Source organism: Bos indicus x Bos taurus, chromosome 29, assembly GCF_003369695.1.
Source record: "Bos indicus x Bos taurus breed Angus x Brahman F1 hybrid chromosome 29, Bos_hybrid_MaternalHap_v2.0, whole genome shotgun sequence".
Taxonomy (NCBI): domain Eukaryota; kingdom Metazoa; phylum Chordata; class Mammalia; order Artiodactyla; family Bovidae; genus Bos; species Bos indicus x Bos taurus.
The window spans coordinates 12,594,773-12,618,833 of record NC_040104.1 but is presented as its reverse complement, the minus strand read 5'-3'; the positions used below and the strand labels follow the sequence as shown (position 1 = coordinate 12,618,833).

Genomic DNA, 24,061 nt, shown 5'->3' with positions numbered 1-24,061 from the left:
GAGAGAATTGATGACTTCTAATTTATTGGGTCCAGTCACTGAGATCTTTGTATTTGCTCTGATTCTTGTGTCCTGGATTCCCAGAATCATTTCAATGAGTCTCCCTTTTCCTTGAAGCCAGTTGGAGTAGGGCTTCTCTCAATTTTGATTCAGACTTGGTTCTAGATCTTTCACTCTCAGACACAAACAGGGGCAAACATTTGTTTCAGCACCATTAAGAGTGAAACCGTTTATTCTTCACTGAGAATAGGGTGTACAGACCACCAAATACAGTTCACCACCATCCTGGGCAGGAGTGCCCTAGTGTGAGTGAGTGTGTGTTAGAAGCAGCCTTACTGATTCTTGAACCACTCCAAGCATTTACACTGCCTGTGCCAGGCCAATCCTGCCATTTCCTCGATCAAAGACCGAGAAATACACCCTCAGGAAGGCGTCACCCAGGAGCCAGGTCTCTGTAGATGAACTGAATCGTTGCTTTTTAAAGGCGGTATAGCAGCGGCCTCTAGAATCCTGGGGGAGTCAGAGACACACACCAGTCAGCATGAGCCCTTACCGGTGACTCCCCCCAGTATCCAGACCCAGCACAATTCTTTGTTTTATTTCCCTCTTTTAGTAAGTATCAAGGGGTTTTCTCAGCAGCAGAGGATATGAGAGTTCATCCAAAACCAAAGAGGTCCAAGACATGACGTTGTCATGAAGAAGGATGTGGTGAGTGGAGGACTAGGAGTTGCGGAAACAGAGGAATGAAAAACAACAAAGTCCTACTGTAGAGCATAAGGAACTATATTCAATATTCAGTGATAAACCACATGAAAAACATATATATATATATTTACATGTATAACTGAGTCACTTTGTTGTGCAGCAGAACTTAAGACAACACTGAAGATTAGGCACACTTCAATATAATTTTTTAGAAAAGAACAGACGTGTCCCTAGTTCCCCTTTCTCCCTGTTTCTTTCCTTCCGACTCCTGCTCCTTGTTTTCTCTGCAGAGAATGCTGGTTCTCCTCCTGCATCCCCACAATCTGTACTTTATTTAAAAACTTTATTTTGTATTGGAGTATAGCTGATTAACAATATTATGAGTTTCAGGTGGACAGTAAAGGGACTCAACTTTATGTATCCGAGTATCTTGGTCCCAAAGACACCCCTCCCATCCAGGCTGTCATAAAACTGAGCAGAGTTCCCTGTGCTACAAAGTAACTTGTTGCTGGTTATCCATCTTAAATAGAGCAGTGCCCACAACACATTCTTGAAGACTTAACTCAGGAACACTGAGCAGCCTCCTTTGGCCCACACTCACCCTCTTTGGCCACTTCAGGCCTGGTTGGGTAATATACTCTTGTTTCCCATCCCCACTGGTCAGTCTGTAGCCCTCATCACCCCTAGTAAGTCCCCAGTGCCCCAGTGCAGACCACCTCGAGATGCCATTTGCATGGAATCCAGTGCAGTTCTGCCTAGAACCAAGCAACCCTCCATATGGCTCAATGAGTTTGTGGTTTTAGAATTCCTGAAATTCCCTCTCTTCCTCAAAGCCTTCTTTGAGCCCATCAGCCTGCTCTGAACTCTCACAGGGAGCTGACATGAAGCCTCCACCCTGTGCTGAGGCTGAGCAGTCACTGTGAACCCTTTATTCTCCTTAGGATCCAACCTCCCCACAGAGGGGTCAGGTACCCCAACTCACAAAGGAGGCACCTGGCCAGAGCAAGGGGAAGATGAAGCCAAGAACTAGGCTGAGCATGTAATTTATCTACAAACCAAGAAAACTTCGAGAAAGGAACAGAGACTGTTAACTTATGCTAGGACAGCACACTGGGACTGTCCCCAGCCATTCTACTTGTAACATGGCCTATTTCAGGGACTGCTAGAGCTGAATTTCATGTTCATGCACCTACATGTTCAGAACTGAAGCTCTTTGAGGACTGAGGACCTTAGTATTCCCCTCTCCTTGTGACTCCCACCATGCCATATGGTGTGGCATCTCCACATTTATTTCAGGAAAATCGGTGTCCCACACAGCCCTTTACTCTCAAGTGACTGGATTTGTCCGAGGCACTGGCCCAGCCACAGGGCTCAGCAGCATCTGCAATGGTGTGACATGGCCTCCAGAGGGCGCCCTCCTCCCAGCAGCAGCCCAAGGGTTCCTGCAAGCTCCAGTTTGAGAACCAACCCTCAGAATTGTCCCCTCACCTTGAGAATGTAGGCTCGAGCTGGCACTGGGTAGTTGATGCCATTGATGGTGAAGATAATAGAGGGCAGAGCATTGACCGCAGAACAATAAACGTAGTGCTGTTAGAGACAGAGGGTGAGAGGTTGGCCCGGGAGATCCGTGTTGTGTATGGAGACTGGGAGTGACCCTGGGGCATGACCCTTCACCTTGGAACCCCGTGGCGTGGCACCAATGAGCTTCTGTATTTTATTGACCAGTTTTCTTGGGCCTTTTATCAGTGATGTCCCAGTGTCAACAACAGCCTCGCAGCCGTCAGAACAAGCAACTACCTTTGTTTTCATGGAGATGCTGAGAGACAATGGAAGAAAGCAGACATCAAGGTCACTCTGAGTCTCCCCGGAGTTGTCCCCTTCCCGACTGTCTAGTAAACAGCTTCGTTTCTGGTCCTCTTTTCCTTTCCTCTCAACACAGCACCTTTCTTGACATCCTCGAATGCACTACTTGAATACACCAGGATATTTTTTACCTTTACACAAGTTGGTCTTCCTTCCTAGAAGATTCCACTCCCCTTTGACGAGCAAATTACTTCTCATCTTCCAGAGTCCAGTTTAATTGTATTGTTTTCGGGAAGTCTTTCCCCCGGTGTTTATCAGTCTCCTGTCTTGGTCAATCTCTGTAGATCCTTTCTCATGTCTGCTGCTGCTGCTGCTAACTCACTTCAGTCGTGTCCAATTCTGTGAGACCTCAGAGAGGGTAGCCCACCAGGCTCTGCTGTCCCTGGGATTTCCCAGGCAAAGTACTGGAGTGGGTTGCCATTGCCTTCTCCTCCTCATGTCTAGCATGTACCAAAGTCACAATTCACTATGTGGGCAGGTCACATCATGTATATCTGCCTTCTTAGATGTGAGGGTGAGTTTTATTCTCCTTGCCTCCCTAAAGTGTCTGACACACAGTGGATGCCCAATGCTTGTGTGTTCAATGAGTGAATGAAGACTGAGAAAACAATAAGAAACATCCAGAGAGCTGTATCTGGTGGGGAACAAATAATGGGTCAACTACAGTGTGAAGATGGAGATTTGCAGGGGCAGCAGATTCTCAGAGTAGGGGGAGAGAGGAGCTCCTCTGGGAGAGGGTGTCTCCCAGCACTGCTCCTACAACCAGCTCAGACCCTGAGACCCTTGTCAGGAAATGCATGACTAGCCCACAGAAACACCAAAGGATAGATCAGCTTTTGTCTGAGGGTGTCACACAGAATCCTATCAATTATGTCTCTTGTCCTCAGGGCACTCCTGGATCCCACCTTCCAGATTCTCTGTTATAGACCCTGTCCCACTGTGTGCCCAAGAACGTGGGTTGTCTTTTTTATTAGTTGCTTTCACATCTTAAGACTGCAGCCAAGCTCTCTTTACTGCTGGGTAGCTGCTCCCTAAGAAGACCAGTTTTCCCCATTTTCTCAGGAATATCCTTGTTTTTAAAATGACATTTATCTGTACTGGGAATTTCCTACATCCTAGGTAGCCCTGGACAGTCGGTCATCTTATCATAGCTTTGTTCAGGCTGGTGAAATTCTCCCTGATCCTCTGTTCACCACACTGTAGAATCCTCTAACCATGCTCCCCACCTCAATGGCACTGGGTGCAGCCCTCTCCCAGCTGCACAGACCTCTCTGGACCCTTTTAGGATGTTTGTCAGAGCCCTGGTCAGAAAGCCTGGATATTATTAACCCATGGGTTGTTTGTGTATTTATGGGCTTTTTTGTTTGTTTGTATGTGTGTTTGTTTGTGTCTATGTGTGTGCTTATGTGTCTCTGACTAGCTATGCATGTTTTTATGTGTCTCTGTGTAGGTTTATATGTGTCAGCTTGTTTGTTTCCATGTGTCTGTGTGTCTTTCTGTGTCGTTGTGGGTGGTCTGTATGTCTGTGTGACTGTGTGTCTGATAAAGCATTTGTGTGTGTCTGCCTGTGTCCATGTACAGTAGTGGGAGCATCACTTGGGCTGACCCTCAGAGGGAGGGTCATGTGTACACTCTGGTACACATGTGCTTACCCGTCCATGCGTACACTCCAGTCACCCTCTTCGATCAATGGTACCCAGTTGAGCTCTCCCTTGTAGTAGCGGTGGTCCACCCCACCAAACATCACCACACTGCCCTCCCGCTTTTTTCTGTAGAGAGAAGTGAGGAGGTGATCCTTGGAGGACAGTAACAACAGCACTGTCTGAGAGCTGTGCTTGTCCACCCATCAAGGCCCTAATAATGTCCCCATGTACAGATGCAGATATAGCTTCTAGGAAACATTGAGATCCAGACTGAGGTCTGTTACTGACTAATGAATGGCACAGAGGAGATTAGAAGCTGAATCACTTGACTGGGCTCCACCCACTGTGTTTTCTGAAGATGCCCTGGACCTCCAGCGACCTGAATGCTCAGACACCCTTAGAGGACAGGGGCTGAAGTGTTTTGGCTTTCTCCTTGACCAGCTTGTCATTTTTCAGGAAAATCAAAGAATGGCAATTCTAAGGGTATGGGCTCAGGTCACCTAGAATTGGCTCCACTGACCTGTGACCTCCACTGTCCAAAGGGCCCACACTCAGAAGGGACCCCACCTCTGCTCTCCCTGTCTTGAAATGCCTAATATTTCTTGAACAAGGGGTCCCATATTTTTGTGCCCCACACATTCATTTCTCAATGGCTCCATAAGTTGGGTATCTGGTCCTGGGCTCCCAGTGAAATGCTAATGAAGAAGGAAAGATATCCACCATTTTCCATATCCACCTTTTCCTTCCTTCCTTATCAATTTCATAAGCAAATCCTAATGCCTTTCCTTCAACTTGTTTCCTGTTGCCTTCCATCAGCCTTCCTCCTCACTCACCCCCCTAGACCAAGTTACTGGTCTTGAGCCCACAAGTAGGGTTGTGTTCCAATAAAATTTTATTTATAAAAGCCAGGGGTGAAGCCAGGTAGGGCCCTGGGGCCATAGTTATCCTGGTTTAGATCATCTCTCAGGATACTTCTTTATCAAGTGTTCTATTATTTTCATGCACCTGAAAGCATCTTACAGCTAATTTGGATAAAGTAATTGTCCATCTCAGACTTACTTGCTCAAGTAGAAGGCAAAAATAGGCTCAGAAATGGCACCTTCATTCTTTAGCTTGTCAAAGATGGGGATGGCTTCAGAGAAGGATTCGTCGGGGTAGTTCAAGCCCAGGATGCCATCATAAGCTCTGTCCTTAAACCCGTATTCTGACACGCTTAGACCGAACGGCTGGTCAGTACTTACAAGGTCCCCAATCTGTGGGAGAGAAGAGTGTTCCCACTTACAGATACATGAAGTGGGGCTAGGATTGGGCTGGGGTGCCTTGCCATTAAATCCTCAGAGAAGAATTGAGGCTGCGCTCTGTCTTCAGTGGCCCATAGATGGTTAGACCAAATTGGGAGGAAAATTTGGGTTCCTTTTGAGAGAGGCTGTGAATTTTAAAAATCTGCCCCTCTGAAAAACACCACCTGAGTGAGTCAAATTGGCCTCCTGGCTTTGTACAGGTGGGACAACCAAGAGTCAGGTCAGGTCCCATTGGTGCCACCTTATGGACAAAACAATCAAGAGCAAGATAGCTTTCTCTTTGGCATCACTGTGACCTAATGACAGGAATGGACTGCATTCTCTGTAATGTACTGTGGAGTATGCATCTGTCAAGGAAGACAGAAGCTGAAAACACAATCTTGCTTGCAGGGTTCTATGCAATTACTGCCTGGGGAATTCACTTTTGGGGATATGTGTATATTTCTGTAAGTGTGTATGAGAGAGAAACAGAGAGAGGGGAAGTACTCAAGTATTTTGGGGGAGGCAGGCCATAGGTTTATTAGAATCTCAAGGGTCCTCTAGATTGAGAACTCATTTATCAGGCCCCTTGACTTCTCAGGCCTCCAGTTTCCCACTCTGGATACCAGAAGCCCTTGACTGCCCCCAGGGTCCCCAGATCAGTTTTATCCTGTCCCCAAACATCCACAGCATCTTCAGTCCTGAAAAGCCAGCCTAACTCCAGCTTTTACCACATGTGTGCCCTCAGCAAGGCCCTTGCTGTCTGCACCTCAGTTTCCTCATATGTCTCATGAGCTAATCAGAGTAACTGCTGTGTGGGGTTGTTGCAGGATTAAACCAGTTATCACCTGAAAGTGGCTGGAACAGTCTGTGAATATAAAAGTGGGTGCTTTTATCATTTCTTCTTGCTCTCAGAAAAATGAACCTTGAAGTGCTCATGGGCAGAGGAGCCGCAAGTCCACACCACAAGCCACTCTCTGGGTTAGCTGATTTGCTATGTCCTGTGTCACCATGGGTACTACCTCCCCAGAGACATGATCCTGTGGGTAAGATTGCCAATATCTATGGGAGTTAGGCTAGGAAGGATCCTGCAAGATGGTCCTGCATCTGTTTTACAAGCAGTGGTCACTCCATAGCCAGTCCTGACTCAGCATTTGTTACATTGTTACCCGAACTGTGTCATGAACAACAACTCCTCTCATTCTCCCAGATCCATAGGTGATGCTGAAGGTCTTATTGGTAGGCCGGAAGGTGGAAGACTGATGTTGTCTGAATCTAACGTGTGTAACTGTAGACACAAGAGATGAGTGTCATCAGGTGCCAAGGGTGGAAAACAGGGAGGCAGGGCAAGTGAAGGATGGTTTGGGTACAGGGTATCTGTACTCACTACAGTCTGGACTAGTGCAAAAGTCGGAGGGCACCCAAAAGTCAGATGAGCCTGTATCAAAGACAACCTGGAATTCCTGTGGGGGTGTTCCAATGGTGATGTTACCCACGTACATCAACTACAGGGAGAAGGAGGGAGTGGGTTAGTGCAGAACTGTCTACCCTCTGTTCCCACACTGATGCCTCCCATTGGGTGTCACATACCTCTTAAGATCACTTTCTAACCACCTTGCATCTCACGGACTTTGGTCACAGAGGTGCTTGCATTTGATATATTTTTCCTGTGCTACATTGTATGCAGGATATTTACTCTATGACTAGGCTTTGAAGTGGTACCTCTTGCATGGGAAGCCCAGAGGCATAACAACTGGGCCTCCATGACCACTGGACACCCAGGGAATCCTGGTGCCTTCATTTGAGAAGCTCTGTCATCTCTTCAAACCCAGCCTTATCACCCCCTTCTCCAGGAGGTCCTTCTTGATCAACCCCAGCCACTCCCTCTAAACTCAGACCACATCCAATCAACACCACACAGGTGACCCTTTCATTTGACATGTATTTACTTTTTGACAATCTCTCAGGATGGCATGGGCATTCCTTAAGACAAAATAAGCCCTTTTCTAATCTACAAACAGTAAGAACTGTGTTAGATTCTTATGGCCTTACATGGAATACAAGTTCAGTGAATTTTTACTATTGTTTTTCTTGCATCTGTGGAAACTGAATTCCTCTACCTAGGGATTCACAGTTGCTTTGCAATTGGTTCTACCATTTGATCAGTGATGGTTCACACTTCATCTGTAACTGAGTGGCTCACTTACTTCAGAAGGAACAATCACCCTCAAACTAATGACACATATTTGACAAAGAAATGGATATTTACCTGCCACCTGTTAATTGCCAAACCCAGTCACAAAGACCAACAGTTGAGGATGAAAGTGCCTTCTCCTCTGGTTAGGGCCCCTGTTTTCCAGTGTCTCTGCCTCCTTCAGGAACCCCAACCCCAACATCCCACCTGGCACCTCCAGATGAGCCCCATGCTAGGCTAGAGCACCAGGAGGCTCTATGGAGCACAGTCCTCCCAAAATACTCACATCCTCGATGTTTCTCAGCGGGAGAGTAGTTAGATTTGAGCCACGAAAAGAAATCTTGGACAATCTGTTACCATGCTCCTTCAAGAAATTGTTCAGCATGTTTTTACCACTGAGGGTTTTTCTCATGGTCTTCACTCGCCTTAGAGGTATTCTTTTACCAAGCATTTGATGAAGAAAACAAAGAAGATGCTAGAATTAGCTGTTAGTGTTAAGGTATAACTGTCATTGTAATGGCCCTGTGTATTTTCTAATCATTTTTATCAGGTGCATTATTATCAGAATTTTATGCCTATAACCATGGCAAAGACATAGATTTGAATACAGGTTCTTTTCTGCAGTCTTTGGTAAGCCATATGACCATGTGGTGTCTCAGTCTCCCCTTTGGCAAAATTGTGGAATGTAACAAAAAAAAAAAAAAAAAAACCCTCCAAATAGAATATCTTGGGGATAAGTGAAGTGATGTATATAAGGTACCTGATTAATAGGAAGTCTCAACAATGACAGCCATTAGCATTGCTGTTGCCATCCCACACATCCCTTCTCATAGAACCTCAAGGAAGGAGGTAGAAGGGGGACTCTTATCCTCTTTTACAAGGGAGAAATTTGAAATGCAAGAGGTTTCTGAGTTTGGTCTGGTCACACTGCTTGTCAGATATAAAACAGTGTATATAAAACAGTGTATCTTTCTCCAAGTTGAAAGAGAAGAGAGATTTGAAAGAAGAATCCAAGATATAGAGAACAAGGAAGGGAAATTCAGAGGCTTGAGAAGGAAGTAAGAGTCAAATGAAAAATTAAAAGAAAACTACACAAAGAGAAATACACTCCCAGTGACTTCCAAAGAGATGGAGAGATAAATGACAGTGATACAGAGATGCAGACATAGGCATATACACACTGAAGTAGACAGGGAAAAAAAGAGGACATGTTGAATAAAATGGAGAAAAGTGCTATTCCACATGACCACATCGACATCTGCATAAATTGTGCACTGAACAGTTGCAAGGAGTTGTATTTTCAGCAAGTCATGACATGACTGAACCCCAAGATTTGTGCAACCCAAATCTACACCAAGACCTTGGGATCCACAGTTCCTATAGCAAGTTACTTATCATAAGTAAGAGTTGAACTTTAAGACTCTTAGGGAAATATTCCATTCTCTTCTCAACCTGATGGGTGGAAAAATAATCAGATAAAAAGAAAAATCTGAGAAAGGAATATGATGTGACATACTGTCACTGTACTTACTTGACTATGCACTCTGAGAAGGCCACCAGCCCAAGGAGCACAACCCACTTCATGCTTCTTTCCTGGCTCCAAGTACTCAGGAAAGTTTAGGTTCTTAGCATGTAGTCTGACCGGGAGCCCCTAATTATATATGCTCTGACCTACACTAGTTTTCCCCTTTAGGCCACTAAAAGATCTGAAAAAAAAAAAAACACACACACACAAAGCTCTTGATAAAATCTTTACCTTCATCAGTGTCCTTGGCGAGTGGACTTTGAAGCTTTTTAGAATACATAGAATTGACTGTAATCTCTTCCTTGAATCTTGGCTGGAAGATCAAACTGATCTGCATAGACATCTAAGAAGACGGAGAACCTTGCCTACTTGGAAAAAAAAAAAAAAAACTGCTAAATGCATCATGAAAATGGATACTAGGGGCCATGCTTGACACTCGTGGTTTCATGTCATCTTCCTAGCCATTTCATGAGATATACATTGCTGTCTTCATTGAAGAAGAGATTGCTAGGAGGATAAGTTGAAAAATGGCAAAGTGAAGACTTCAGGGACAGCCCAGGGACATACAACTGGCTTTAGGTAGTGGGTCTAATGGCAGACATCAGGGTCACCTATGATGCCAGTCTGTATCATAGATTTAGGGCAGAGCAGTACTTCAATTGCATGCTTTCAGTATTGTAAGAAATGTCATATGCATCCACAAGATATTTTATATCATCCAACAAATGTACAAGGAAGAACTGTGTGCTAGGTTCTAGGTTAAAGGCTTCAAAGTCAAAGTTGATCAACACAAAAGTAGTCTTTATCTTAAGAGAGTTAGAAGTCTCATTCTTAAAAACTCATGGCCCCAAGAGGCAGGAGATATGATACTAGGACTAGGTGACCATGTTGAAATCTGGGCAGCACAGGCCTTACCACTGGGAGCAGACTTTCCTCCACTTCACCCATGCTGGAAAGCAGGCCAGTTGGCCATGTTTTCAAGAGAATCAGAAGTTTGTATATTTATGTACAATCTACTGATTTTAATGTTAGCAATTATTTTTTTTTCCCAAAAAATAAGTGGGAACAAAATCTCCACAGCGATGTGCTGGAATCAGCCTTCAGTCTTTGCAGTTTTTTGTTTCTGGCCTAGAGTTGGGAGTGCAGTGGTAACAGAGAGGAATTGAATTCATGTTGGTTAATTTAAAAAGAGACTGAATGCATACTAAACATGCTGACTCATTGGAAAAGACCCTGATATTAGGAAAGATTGAAGAAAAGAGGAGAAGCGACAGACAGAGGATAAGATGGTTGGATAGCATCACCAAGTCGATGGAGATGAGCTTGAGTAAGCTCCAGGAGTTGGTGATGGATAAGGAAGCCTGGCATGCTGCAGTCTATGGTGCTGCAAAGAGACAGACACAACTGAAGGACTGAACTTAACTGAACAAATTGAGAACAAAGACTAATAAATCTAATTGCATCAAGTTGTTGACTAGCTACCTATAACAACACATTACGTAAGTGGCTTTAAAATTCAGTCTTATGACTCTACATTCAGAATGGAATATCTTCTAAGGAAAAACAAAAATCATGCCCATCAAAAACAAAACCAAAGAAAACGAAAAGAAAAAGAAGAAAGAAATCTGACACTATGTTCAACAACTTCAGTTCAGTTCAGTTGCTCAGTTGTGTTCAACTTTTTGTGAGCCCATGAATGGCAGCATGAAAGGCCTCCTTGTCCATCACCAACTCCTGGAGTCCACACATAATCATGTCCATTGAGTTGGTGATGCCATCCAACCATCTCATCCTCTGTCATCCCCTTCTCCTCCTGCCCTCAATCTTTCCCAACATCAGGATCTTTTCAAATGAGTCAGCTCTTTGCATCAGGTGGCCAAAGTATTGGAGTTTCAGCTTCAGCATCGGTCCTTCCAGTGAGCATTCAGGACTGATTTCCTTTAGGATGGACTGGTTGGATCTCCTTGCAGTCCAAGGGAAACTCAAGAGTCTTCTCCAACACCAAATATCAAAAGCATCAATTCTTCGGGACTCAGCTTTCTTTATAGTCCAACTCTCACATCCACACATGATCACTGGAAAAACCATAGCCTTGACTACACGGACATTTGTTGACATAGTAATGTCTCTGCTTTCCAATATGCTGTCTAGGTTAGTCTTAACTTTCCTTCCAATGTTTAAGTGTCTTTTAATTTCAGGACTGCAATCACCATCTGCTGTGATTTTGGAGCCCAGAAAAATGAAGTCAACCACTGTCTCCACTGTTTCACCATCTATTGGACATGATGTGATGGGACAGGATACGATTGTCTTAGTTTTCTAAATGTTGAGCTTTAAGCCATCTTTTTCACTCTCCTCTTTCAGCTTCATCAAGAGGTTCTTTATTCTTCTTCACTTTCTGCAATAGGATGGTGTTATCTGCATATCTGAGGCTATTGATATTTCTCCCAGCAATGTTGATGCCAGCCTGTGCTTCTTCCAGCCCAGAGTTTTCATGATATACTCTGCATATAAGTTAAATAAGCAGGGTGACAATATGTAGCCTTAACATACTCCTTTCCTATTTGGAACCAGTCTGTTGCTCCATGTCCAGTTCTAACTGTTGCTGCATACAGGTTTTTCAAGAGGCAGGTCAGGTGGTCTGGTATTCCCATCTCTTTAAGAATTTTCCACGTTTTATTGTGATCCACACAGTCAAAGGCTTGGCGTAGTCAGTAAAGCAGAAGTAGGTGTTTTTCTGGAATTTATTGCTGTTTTGATAATCTATCAGATGTGGGCAATATGATCTGTGGTTCCTCTGCCTTTTCTAAAACCAGCTTGATCATCTGGAAGTTCATGGTTCACATATTGCTGAAGCCTGGCTTGGAGAGTTTTAAGGATTACTTTACTAGCGTGTGAGATGAGTGCAATTGTGCTGTAGTTTGAACATTATTTGGCACTGACTTTCTTTGGGATTGGAATGAAAACTGACCTTTTCCAGTCCTGTGGCCATTGTTGTGTTTTCCAAATTTTCTGGTGTATTGAGTACAGCACTTTCATAGCATCATCTTTCAATATTTGAAATAGTTCAAATGGAATTCCATCACTTGCACTAGCTCTGTTCGCAGTTATGCTTCCTAAGGCCCATTTGACTTCACATTCCAGGATGTCTGGCTCTAGGTGAGTGATCACACCATCCTGATTATCTGGTCGTGAAGATATTTTTTACACAGTTCTTATGTGTATTCTTGCCACATCTTCTTAATATCTTTTGCTTCTGATAGGTCCATACTATTTCTATCCTTTATTGAGCTCATCTTTGCATGAAATATTACCTTGGTATCTCTAATTTTCTTGAAGAGATCTCTAGTCTTTCCCATTCTATTGTTTTCCTTTATTTCTTTGCATTTATCACTGAGGAAGGCTTTCTTATCTCTCCTTGCTATTATTTGAAACTCTGTATTCAAATGGGTATATCTTTTCTTTTCTCCTTTGCTTTTTGCTTCCCTTTTTTTCATAGCTATCTGTAAGGTCTTCTCAGACAGCCATTTTGCTTTTTTGCATTGGTTTTTCTTGGGGATGGTCTTGATTCCTGTCTCTTGTACAATGTCATGAGCCCTCTGTCCATAGTTATTCAGGCACTCTGTCTATTAGATCTAGTCCCTTAAATCTATTTCTCACTTCCTCTGTATAGTCATAAGGGATTTGTTTTAGGTTATAACTGAATGGTCTAGTGCTTTTCTCCACTTTCTTCGATTTCAGTCTTTATTTGGTAATAAGGAGTTCATGATCTGAGCTGTGATATGAACCAAGTGCAACATATGACTACATTCTTTCAATAAACTGTGAAAAGACATCTGCTTTTTTGAGAATCAGGGAAATTTGCACATGGACTGGATATAAAATGTTCATTTTCGTGGGAACAAAAGAACATTTTTTTCATATCCTATCATTCTACCACAAATACTCATTATGTACATTTGGTGAAATGTATGTCTTGTCCCTAAAACCCTTCAGGAAAAAATGAATAAGAGTTAAAAGAGAGAATGAAATGATGGTCTGTCTTGATTTAAAAAAAAATAGCTGCTATGTTATGCATAGCTGCTATGGATTGAATTGTGTCCACCCTTGACTCCCAATGTGATGGTATTAGGAAGTAGGACCTTTGGGAGGTACCCAGGTTGACATGGGGTTTTGATGGTGGTCCCTCATGGTGGGATTAGCCTATCCCTCTTTTTCTCTCTTATTCTCCCACTTCTTCCTTCCCTTCAATCACCACATGTGAGAACATACCAACAAGAGAAAGACTGATGCAAGTCAAGAATGTCTCTGCTTGGAACTCAATTGGTCACCACCTTGATGTTGCATAGTCTCCAGTCTATGACAACCTGTGGGACTAAGAGGTTAGTTTTGTAGTTATTGATGCTGAATGATGAAATATAGGGTTCATGACACTCTTCTTTATTATATTTGTTATGTTTGAAATTGTTTTGCAGTAAGAAGTTTATAGAAAGTCCATTTTGAAGTTTCTGTCTTAGTGATAGCCTGAGGAGCCCAAGATAACAGATTCAGGCAGGTTCCCAATGAATGAGTCGTTGGAGGACCACATGCTCCTTACTCCAATTCATCTCTTGTCATCAGAAAACTGTCCCCCACACCTGACACCTTTACCACTCTCCTCCTCCATCTGCATCTCCATTCCTCTGCTAACCTGAAATCATCTAGCTGGAGATGTTGATGATTCAGGACAGGGTCTGGAAGCAGAAGGAATGCATACATTTTTAGAAAGAATGAACTGGGAACACCCGTCTTGGTTTTCATTTCTTTAGTGCCATCTGCAGGTGAAGGATTGGGCTTGGGTAGGGAGGGAGCCACAGGTGGGACTGCCAAGATATCTACAAGTGAAGGGAGGAGGAATCAGAACCCAGTAACCAGGAGGTGGGCAGCGTGCACACGACCCAGGAGGGAAGGAAGATGCACTGGGAAAAGAATTGTGCCTACCTGAGGGCAAGACCTTCTTGAGTCTTCTGGTTAAACTTGGATTTCACGTAACTCCTGTTGGAATTCCTGCCGCAGAAGTGGAGGGGAGAGAGCTGTACTCACTGCTAATGAGTCACAGGGAGAGGGAAAGGCTCCCCCAGAGGCCCTTTGATTCCACTCTAAGAGTGGGCATCATCCCAAGCCAGAGAGCAAATGGCAGATCATCCAAAAGATGTCTAAGAGTCCTGGCATATCTTGTTCCCAGAGTTTGTTTGGAGAGATGATTCATCAGCCTAATTTGTGTTTCCGCTGAGGAATCTACAAGCTTCCGCAGTGGTAACTTCTGACTTATAACTACCTGATCTCATCCCACAGAACCCAAATGATGGTAAGTTCCAGGGAGCAAGGCCTCTAAGACTTCGGTGTCAAAGCAGCTGTGTGCCAAGTGGTCTACCACTCTCAGCCCTGAGCCCAGGACCCATGAACTTCACCAGACAGTTGCATCTCCCTGACCACCATCATCCCCAGCAACACCCACCTCTGAGCCACTTGTTCACTGATTGGCATTGAGCCTCAATCTGGAACAAATGTTCTGGAGCAAGTCCAGCCTCCCTCATCCAAGAGATGGGAAACTGAACCCTGGGGTGTATGACTCACCTTAGCTGCTGGTAAGTTAGTGAAGACTTGGGACCCAGGAACTCTGGTTCCCAGGCTAGGAGACTTCCAGGAAGGGAAAGATGAGATAAATCTCAATTGCATCCACTGCTGGGTAGCTCTAAGATGTCTGCAAGCACCAGAGTGGAAGTTTCTTTCCTGTTGCCCCTCAAGTCTGGTTCCGATTTTATCCGCACACCTGCCTCTGTGTAGGAGCAGGAAAGCAATATTCAGGGCTGTTTCTTCTGGGTTCCAGGCCCAGTGGGAGAGCCCCAGCTGTAGTGACTCTAGGAGGTAGTCATGCAGGTGGTAATTGATCATTCCCAACTCAGATCCCCAGAGCTCCCACTCCTCATTCACAGAAGACAGACCTTTGGCTGACTGGGTAACATGAACATGCATTTACAGCGAGAAGCTTTCTCTTCTCAGCCTTCTGGTAACTTAGGTATGTGCTTTATGTTTTCTCAGGGAACCACTGGCTGTGTGAGGTTGGGGTCTGAGACTAGCCTGGATGCAGGGGATGTGTTCTCTCTTTGATGCGCCAAAGAGACCTTGGAAATTCAAAGGCCTTGAGATAATTACAATCACCCTTATATTTTATAGGGACTTTGCTTTACAAATCTGGTTGGAGAAAAAGGACAGAAACACAGGACAAGGCTGGACCTCTCTGGGCCCCAGCTGACTGTGAGTTGAGTTCCAGCCACCAGGCTTCACAGCCAGGTGCTGATGTTATGCACAAGCCACCTTTGAAGATGCAAAAGAGGAAAGAGTTTTGGGCAGAGAGCAATGTGGTCAAAGGGCCATGGGAATCACATGGGGCAAGATGAAACAAAAGTCATTACTTGTTTCTTTGCTCTATCAGTTCTTTGGCATTTCTTCTCCTGAGAACAAGTACATGGAGATAGTCAGAGGCAGAGGTGATGCCCCTGGCACGTGATGCTCCTGGTGATAACCAGTTTGTGTAAATGTCCCTGAGTCCAGAGCATATTCAGCCTCATGATAGCCCCAGGTTCTCCCTTCTTGGGGAGGCTGACATGACTCATTGATGCTAACTCACAACTGAAGCATGGGATGAGGTCATGGAGGGTAGCCATTTATTAAACTTGGTTACCTTAGTCCTTAGCAAGGGCTACTTCCCACATCTAGAATCTCCCAGGTTTTGCATGGCCATGTCCTCCTCAATATTTAGCATCATCTCAAATGGGTCTCTCTCAGACTTGCTTTCCCTGGCCACTCCACTCTCACAAGCACAGACCCTCATCCAAAGAGTACCTAGACCGTTCCCTCCATCAAAACAATAATTATAGTTACCAAAGTGGAAAGGTGGGAGAGGGACAAATTGAGAGTTTAATATATGTATACTACTTTATTTAATAGATAGTCAACAAAGACCTACTGTACAGTACAGGAATTCTGCTCAATAGTCTGTAATATCCTGTATGGGAAAAAAATCCAAGAAACAATGGATACATACGTATGTATAAGGGAATTAAATTCCCATACAACTAATATTAATGCAATGTTGTAAATCAACTATACTCTTATATAAACTAAAACTCGAAATATTTTTAACAATGCTTACATGTAGAGACCCATGGAGGTCTTTAGACTAGCAGGATTTCAGACATGATGCTGGAGATGGCAGACTGGGTGCAAAAATCTAGACATTATCTGAGGTTACATTTTCCTGAGCTTTGGTGTCTTTTGCTTCTAGTGGCACCTTTGATTTGTCTTTGGAGGATCTAATACAAGGGATTGGAGACACCCGTTCGGTGTTAGTTGAAGCATGAGAGGGAGGCTCTAGTTGGAGAGTGAAATCTCAGCTCCCTAGCCTTGGGTTGGGGCACATTTGAGGCACAACTTATGTCCCAAGTTCCTGTGAAAACAGGCTGTAGCTTCCCTCTCCATGACTTGCATGATAGCAGACCCAGACTAGTTTCATCCTTTTTCATGTCCTACTTTCCATGAAACCTCACTGATTTCCCTGGGAGAATTTTTTTTTTTTTTTTTTGAGCACTATGTCTTCATTGCACAGAAGGCAATGACACCCCACTCCAGTACTCTTGCCTGGAAAATCTCATGAACAGAGGATCCTGGAAGGCTGCAGTTCATAGGGTCACTGAGGGTCAGACATGACTGAGCGACTTCTCTTTCACTTTTCATTTTCATGCATTGGAGAAGGAAATGGCAACCCACTCCACTGTTCTTGCCTGGAGAATCCCAGGGATGGCAGAGCCTGGTGGGCTGTCATTTATGGGGACACACAGAGTCAGACACGCCTGAAGTGACTTAGCAGCAGCATCAGGTCTTCACTGCTGCTCAGGGCTTCTCTATTTTCAGTGAGCAGAGTCTACTCTGTAATTGCAGTGCACTGGCTTTTCAGTCCTGTGCTTCTCTTGATGTAAATCACAGGTTCTAAAACACTCAGGCTCAGTAGTTGTGGCCCACAGGCTTAGTTGCCCTGGAGCATTTGCAATCTTCACAAACCAGGTCTCAAACGCATATCTTAAGCACTGGGTCAAAAGGGAAAACACTCTGGGAAAAATTTGAAATAAATCACTTTTACATGAAACTTGGCACCATGGTCTATTTATGAGGAGACTGATATAGGATTGTCCCTGCTTCAGGCAACCTCCTGAGATCAGGACTGATTCATGTTCCCCTCCCAAAGTTTCCTACAGGATCTTGAAGCTGTCCTGACATGTGGCTTTGTTCTTGTTTCAGTTTCTGAATCCCACCCTAGAGCATAGCTTCCAGAGAACAGGGCTGTCACTTGACTCACTTCTAAGTATACGTCAGTAGATATTGTCTCATTCAGAGCCTAATGTCAAGACAAAGCTAACACAAAGATCAGTTATTCTATTATGAGTGTTCCCTTACAGGTTCAACGACTGTAATCAAAACCTAAATAACATTGTTTTAAATACAATACAACTTCAGTTCTCTGTCATAATGCTAGTGCAGGTCTTTACACTGAGATGAAGGCCCAACTTGTTTCTTGTCACATCTTCCACCTGTGCTACTTACCTCTGGTCTAACATGGCTGCTCCAGCTCCTGTCATTACATCTGCATTCCAGCTAGTGGGACAGAAAATAATACTTCCATTTGGAAGTGACGTATCACCTCTACTCAAATTCCACTGGCCAAAGTATCTTCCATGGTCATGGCAAACCTGGGGGTGATGGGCACACAGAAGGGCAGGGAAATGTGATTCTACTTCAGAACATTCATGATGAGTAACAAGGGCCACCACCCTTCATTCAGGTCTCTGTAATTTATTCTTCTTTGGTTCACCCCACACATCTCTAAGCCTGTTTTGGCCTGCGGAGATAGATACAGATGAGGTTATAATAGAGGACATGGCCCAGGCTGTACAAATATGGAGAAAACAAGGAAAGAAGATAAGAAAGTATAAAAATTCAAAAGGAAAGTATGCTTATAATCATAATTTTGCATTTATACAATTTAGGTATAATGGTTGATGAATCAATTTATAAAATAAAAAATTAGAGAAATGTAAATATAAATATATTCACTAAACCCAACAAAATATTAAGGCTATATCATATTAAACACACAGTAGATTCAGGATTAAATTTGGATGTACATTGAAAAAACCTAAAGCAACTATAACTTTAGCAAGATAAACTTGATTTTTCTCTCCCACTGAAACAAATCTGGAGGTGGGCCAGCGAGAGCTTTGGTGGTATCCATCTCCAAGTTTACATAATTGTCCAATACAACTGCAGGAGTTCTAGCCATCACAACTAAAATTCAGGCTGCAGTTAGAAAGAAAGTCAGGAAGGGAAGAGTCCCATCTCTCAGCAAAATCAGCTCCTTGAAAGCAGTCTTCCAAGAAATCTCTCTTACAGATCTGCTTGAATTTTTAAGTCACCAGTCATGACTAAGAGCATGGGTGGGTAGGAAGTGCAGTCCTGTAACTACTGGGCTCATGGCTATATATCAAACTATTTTCTGTTTTGAAAAAGAAACAGAGAATTGATCATTTTGTAGGTAGCCTGCAGCACCTGCCTTAAAGAACAACAAAAACAAAACAAAACAACAACAACAATAAAATGAATGGAATAGGCTAAACGGCTGGCCACAGTGTGGGAGCCAGGAGAAAGGAGCAGCAATGAGAAACAGCTAGATGGATCTGAACTGTGCTCCAGAATATAGAGGCAGACTGGTCAGTAGAGATCTGCTAAGGGATGAAGTGAGGATTACACATACCACATGACCCAATTTGTTTTGAAAACTGCTTTTCCAACTCAGGTCCCAAATCTCTCTCAATTCTTCAGCTTCTAAATATCTTGTCTTTGTTACCTCACAACCTGACCTATCTGTCTCACCTTTCTTATTTCTTTTCACATCACTTCGCCAACCAGTCAGCAGCATTACAAGATCCAGTACTGGGAAGTTAGCAACACTTTCTAGAAATGGATAGAAACACAATTACTATTTCTACTTTAGTGTTTGTTTGTCCTGATCAAGGTCTTTTGAAAAGACTGAAATAGAATTATGGAGATCTCACGTTTCCTCTAAAATCCCAACCAAGAATGTGACTTCCTAGGAGCTGGAGGGGATGTGTTTACTTTTGGATCCACAGGTTTTAGCAGAACAGTAAGTCCCCTGTATATGAACAAGTTACATTTGAAAGGGGGGGGGGTTCAAAAATACCAATTTCTTCATAAATTCAGCAAAGTTAATTAGGTAGCCAACTAAGACAATTGGCTATATATTACTGTAGTTTAATAGCTTTATGATACTTTTCACACAAATAATACATAAAAAACAAACACAAACAATAAAAGAAACATTTTAAATCTTGCGTACCTGGATAGGGCATGGCAACCCACTCCAGTATTCTTGTCTGGAAAATCCCCATGGCAAGAGGAGCCTGGCATACTGCAGTCCATATGTTGAAAATTCAGACAAGCTGAGCAACTAAGTACACCTTTAAAAATAGAATTGCATTTATGCTTCCATTCAGACAGCATAGGCTTGAAATAAAAGTCCTGCACTATTGTACTCTGTACAGTTCTGTACAGTAAAGTACACAAATGCACACCAACTTGTCTTGGATGTGCCCACGACAATGTGTGTCAGATCTGTGAATTAACTGATGTGATTGCACGTGCAAATGCACTTTTACATGTTTGAAAGTTTTCAACTTGAACTTTTGTATGTAACAAACTTGGTACACAGGTTTTCAGTGAATGTATGTAGTGAAGAAACAGAGTAGAGTAAGGAGCTTCCTTTTCTTTCCCTTTTTGCGTGTATTATGGCCACTCTGAATAGGAATTCCTTTGGGTGTAATTGAGGCCTGGTGTATGGGAACATGGTTGCAAGTGATAGAGGACCAGGCTCCCAGGAGGTAGGACAAGAGTCATGGTTGGTTGAAAAGAGCCAGGAGTGTGAAATAGGAGGAAACACGTTTTCACTGGTTTATGTGAAAGACTCGGCAAATATCATCCGACTTTGTGTGTAGTGATTGAGCTGTGGTTTAGAGGCGCAGTCCTTGTTGCCCAGGATGAGCAAGAGAGGAGACTGAACCATGAAAATCAAACATGTATGTCTACTATTGTCTACGCATGTCAAGTATGTCTAGTATTGAAGAGATGTAAGTCTTATAATTTATCTGCTCCTTCCTGGGCAGATAATTTATCTGCTCCTTCCTGGGCAGAATTAGAGTTGTAAAAGTGGGAAGATCAACACTATACTAGCGCCTTCTTTTTCTTCTGTCCAGTGAACATTGATTTATAATGCCACTTTTTATAAACAGAGGATGCACTTTGTATGATTGAAGTCTTCTAAATTACTGTTCCTTATAAACTTTTGGTGCTGTTCTGTGCCCAGGCACAAGGGGCTGGAGCCTGGCAGGCTCTGTTTCGGCTTCACAGTGCAGTGTATGGGGATCTGCTGTCATCTTGGTCCTGGGGTATATCTTCAGTGTGGGTTCACATCTGAGGGGATAACTCTAGATGGGTTTAATTCTATCATCTTGCTCTTTATCTTCAGTTTGTCCCATGTTCTTTCTTTCTATGTCTTTTTTTATCCCTGACTTCTTTGTGACTGAGTAGGTTTTATGATTCCCTTTTATATCCTTTGTCACTTTATTCACTGTAACTGTTTTTAAGTAGTTTTAAGATCTATGGGATGCATCTTTAACTTTCCAGTCTATCATTATTAATTATGATAATTATTAAATTATTTATTCATTTATCATTTCTCTGTCTGTACTGGGTCTTAGTGTGGCATGCAGGATCTTTCTTGTGGTAGGGACTCTGTATTTGAGGAGGGAAAGCTCAGTACTTCTAGCATGTAAACTCTATTTGAGACATGCAGGCATAGTTGCTCAGTGGCATGTGGCATCTTAGTTCTTTGGCAAAGGAACAAACCTTTGCCATTTGCAAATGCTTTGCATTACAAAGCAGATCCTAAACCACTGGACCACCAAGGAAGTCCCTATATTTACCTTTTAATACATATTACATGTTTATCATTTTGGGTACTATTCATTCCCCCTGTAGATCCAGATTTTCACTTGTTTTAAATTCCTTCTGACTTGAGACCTTTTAAAAAACATTTATAACATTGGTCTGTTAGTGGGGATGCAATCTTGTAGTTGTTGTCTGTCTGAGAAAGTATTCTATCTTGTTTTTGATATGTATTTTTCTTGGGTATAGAATTCTGAGTCAATTATATTTCTCTCAGAAATTAATATGGGGTGCCAGTGTACCCTGATTAACATTATTTCTTTCATTTGCCTAATCTGCTGTCATTCCCATTTTTTGTTCTACTGTGTCTGTTTTTCCTTCTGGTTACATTTCTTTGGTTGATTGTCTTAATCCATGAATTATGATGTGCCTTTGTCGAGCTGTCGTATTTCTTGTCCTTGAGTTAAATGAGCTTCTGTGTTAACAGCTTTAAAACTTTCATCATAGCTGGAAATTTTTCAACCAGTAATTATGAAGTCCTTTGATCTATTCTCCTGTCTTTCACTTCCTGTGTGATTCCATTTACATATATTTTAGCACTTTTAAAGTTATTTCAAAGGTCTCTGATGCAAAATTAAATTTTCCCCACAGTCTCTGCATTTCTATTTTACATGTCTCTATTTAACTACTTAGTATTCTTCAGCTTCATGAATATAAGGATTATTGATGTAGTAGGCATTTTAATGTCCTTCCCTGCTAATTATGTCATATATATTTTACTTGTGTTTTTACAAATTGATTTTGCCCTCGTTATGGATATTTTCTTGCTTCTTTATGCATCTGGATTTTTTTCTTTTTAAATTTATTTATTTATCTTAATCAGAGGATAATTACCTTACAATATTGAGATGAAACTAGGACACATACTTTTACAATTTATATGGAAATTTTAAATTGGATTGTGGATGTGGTCACTTTTGGATGCTGCATGTTTTTTAATTTTTATAAATTATTTCTTTCAGTGTTGGCAAACACTGTTAATGTTTTGGAAACAATTGAATTTTTTGAATGCTTGCTGTAAAGTTTTTTAAGCTGAGATTAAACCAGCTTTTAGACCAGGTTTACTATTGCCCACTAGCAAGGCAATATTGTCTTCAGGGCCCTATTGATCTCATGGGAATTATGAGTAATTTCGGGGACAGTCCTAAGATGGCAGAAGAATAGGACAGGGAGAACACTTTCTCCCCAACAAATTATCAAAAGAACATTTGAATGCGGAGTAAATTCCACAAAACTACTTCTGAATGCACACAGATTATATAAGACACCCAGAAAATCAGCCCATTGTCTTCTAAAGGAGGTAGGAAAAAATGAAACAGATAAAAAGAGACAAAATGGTCAGGGATGGAGATCCATCCTGAGAAGCGAGTCTTAAAAAACAGAGACGCTTCCAAGCACCAGGAAACACTCTCACTGATGAGTCTGTGGTGAGCCTTGGAACCTCAGAGGGTAACATATTTGGGAGGAAAAATAAATAAATAATTTAAACCCACAGATTACATGCCCAACAGTAACTCCAAGCAGAGAAGCAGTGCAGACACCCGCATCCACCACTAGCAAGCATGGACTGGGCAGGGAGGTGCGGGCTGCATTGCTAGAGCAAGGACCAAGCCTGAATGCCCCAGGGCAATCTGAGGGAACTAACTGGAGGTAGCAAACCAGACCCTGGGATTGCTACCCCAGTGAAAAGCCCTAAACTAAGACACTGCCCGGCCTGCTCACAGAACAAAGGACTGAGCATAGGTAGCTGGCTGCGGACTGGTCCATCCCCTGCCAGGAACAGGGGAGCGAGTGCAGCCAGAGCCAGAAGGGGTCAATCATGGCCCCAGAGAGGCATAATCTACATAACTGCAAGCAGGCTTCATTGCTAACCAAGTCTTCTTCGGATTCTGGATGGTCAATATCCTCCTGAGAAGGTGTGCCGGTTGTACACCCAGAAAACTGAGCAGCAGGGAAGGGAGAGGCAATAAGTACGAGCGACCATGCTCACCAAACACCTGGTCAACTGAGCAGCTTAGACATGGAAGGGCACAAAAACGTAGGCCCAACCAAGTCTGCACCTTTGAGGAGTACCTGACTACCTGAACCTGAGCGGCTTAGACCTGGAAAGTGCATGCAACCCAGGGCCCACCTCAGGCAGTTCTCGGCAGAGCAACCAAGAGCCTGAACAGTATAGACTGGGAAAGCACACACGCCATGAGCAGGGGCAAACACAGTGTGCCTGAGACACTGGGAGAACTCCTCACACACGCCAGTGATATTTGTTTGCAGTGTTCCTCCCTCCCCACAGAACGAATGAACAAGTGAGCCTAAAAAATTGTCTACCACCACCTGCTTTGGTCAGGGCAGAAATTAGACACTGAAGAGACCAGCAAACAGAAGAAGCTAAAACAGAGGGAACCACCCTGGAAGTGACAGATGCAATAGATTAAAATCCTGCAGTTAGCACCGACTACATAGGAAGGGGCCTATAGATCTTGAGAAGTAAAAGCTGGATCAAAGAACTATCTGAAAGTGAACTGACCCCACACTGCCCACAACAACACCAGAGAAAGTCCTAGATATATTTTTACTATTTTCGTTTTTAAATTTAATTTTTTAATTTTTAAATCCTCTACTACTCCTTTAAATTTCATTTTTATAACTTACTATTACTTTGAGAAAAAAAAAGACCCTATTTCTTAAAGCAAAATTCATATATATATATATATATATATTATAATTTTTGTGAGTTTTT

The 24,061-nt window shown here is 42.8% G+C and overlaps 1 protein-coding gene across 1 annotated transcript in view; it reads right to left on the bottom strand.

Annotated features, from left to right (window-relative positions):
- Positions 1-214: 214 nt before the first annotated feature.
- Positions 215-24,061, bottom strand: part of LOC113886002 (pregnancy-associated glycoprotein 1-like) — a 38,437-nt gene continuing 14,590 nt past the window's right edge. Inside the window, 10 exon segments of the mRNA XM_027531951.1 lie at positions 215-510; positions 2,194-2,292; positions 2,380-2,521; positions 4,221-4,337; positions 5,271-5,464; positions 6,661-6,779; positions 6,879-6,996; positions 7,972-8,122; positions 9,217-9,336; positions 14,191-14,256. Of these exon segments, the coding sequence (XP_027387752.1) occupies positions 361-510; positions 2,194-2,292; positions 2,380-2,521; positions 4,221-4,337; positions 5,271-5,464; positions 6,661-6,779; positions 6,879-6,996; positions 7,972-8,122; positions 9,217-9,336; positions 14,191-14,256 (1,276 nt within the window). The 3' untranslated portion in view covers positions 215-360.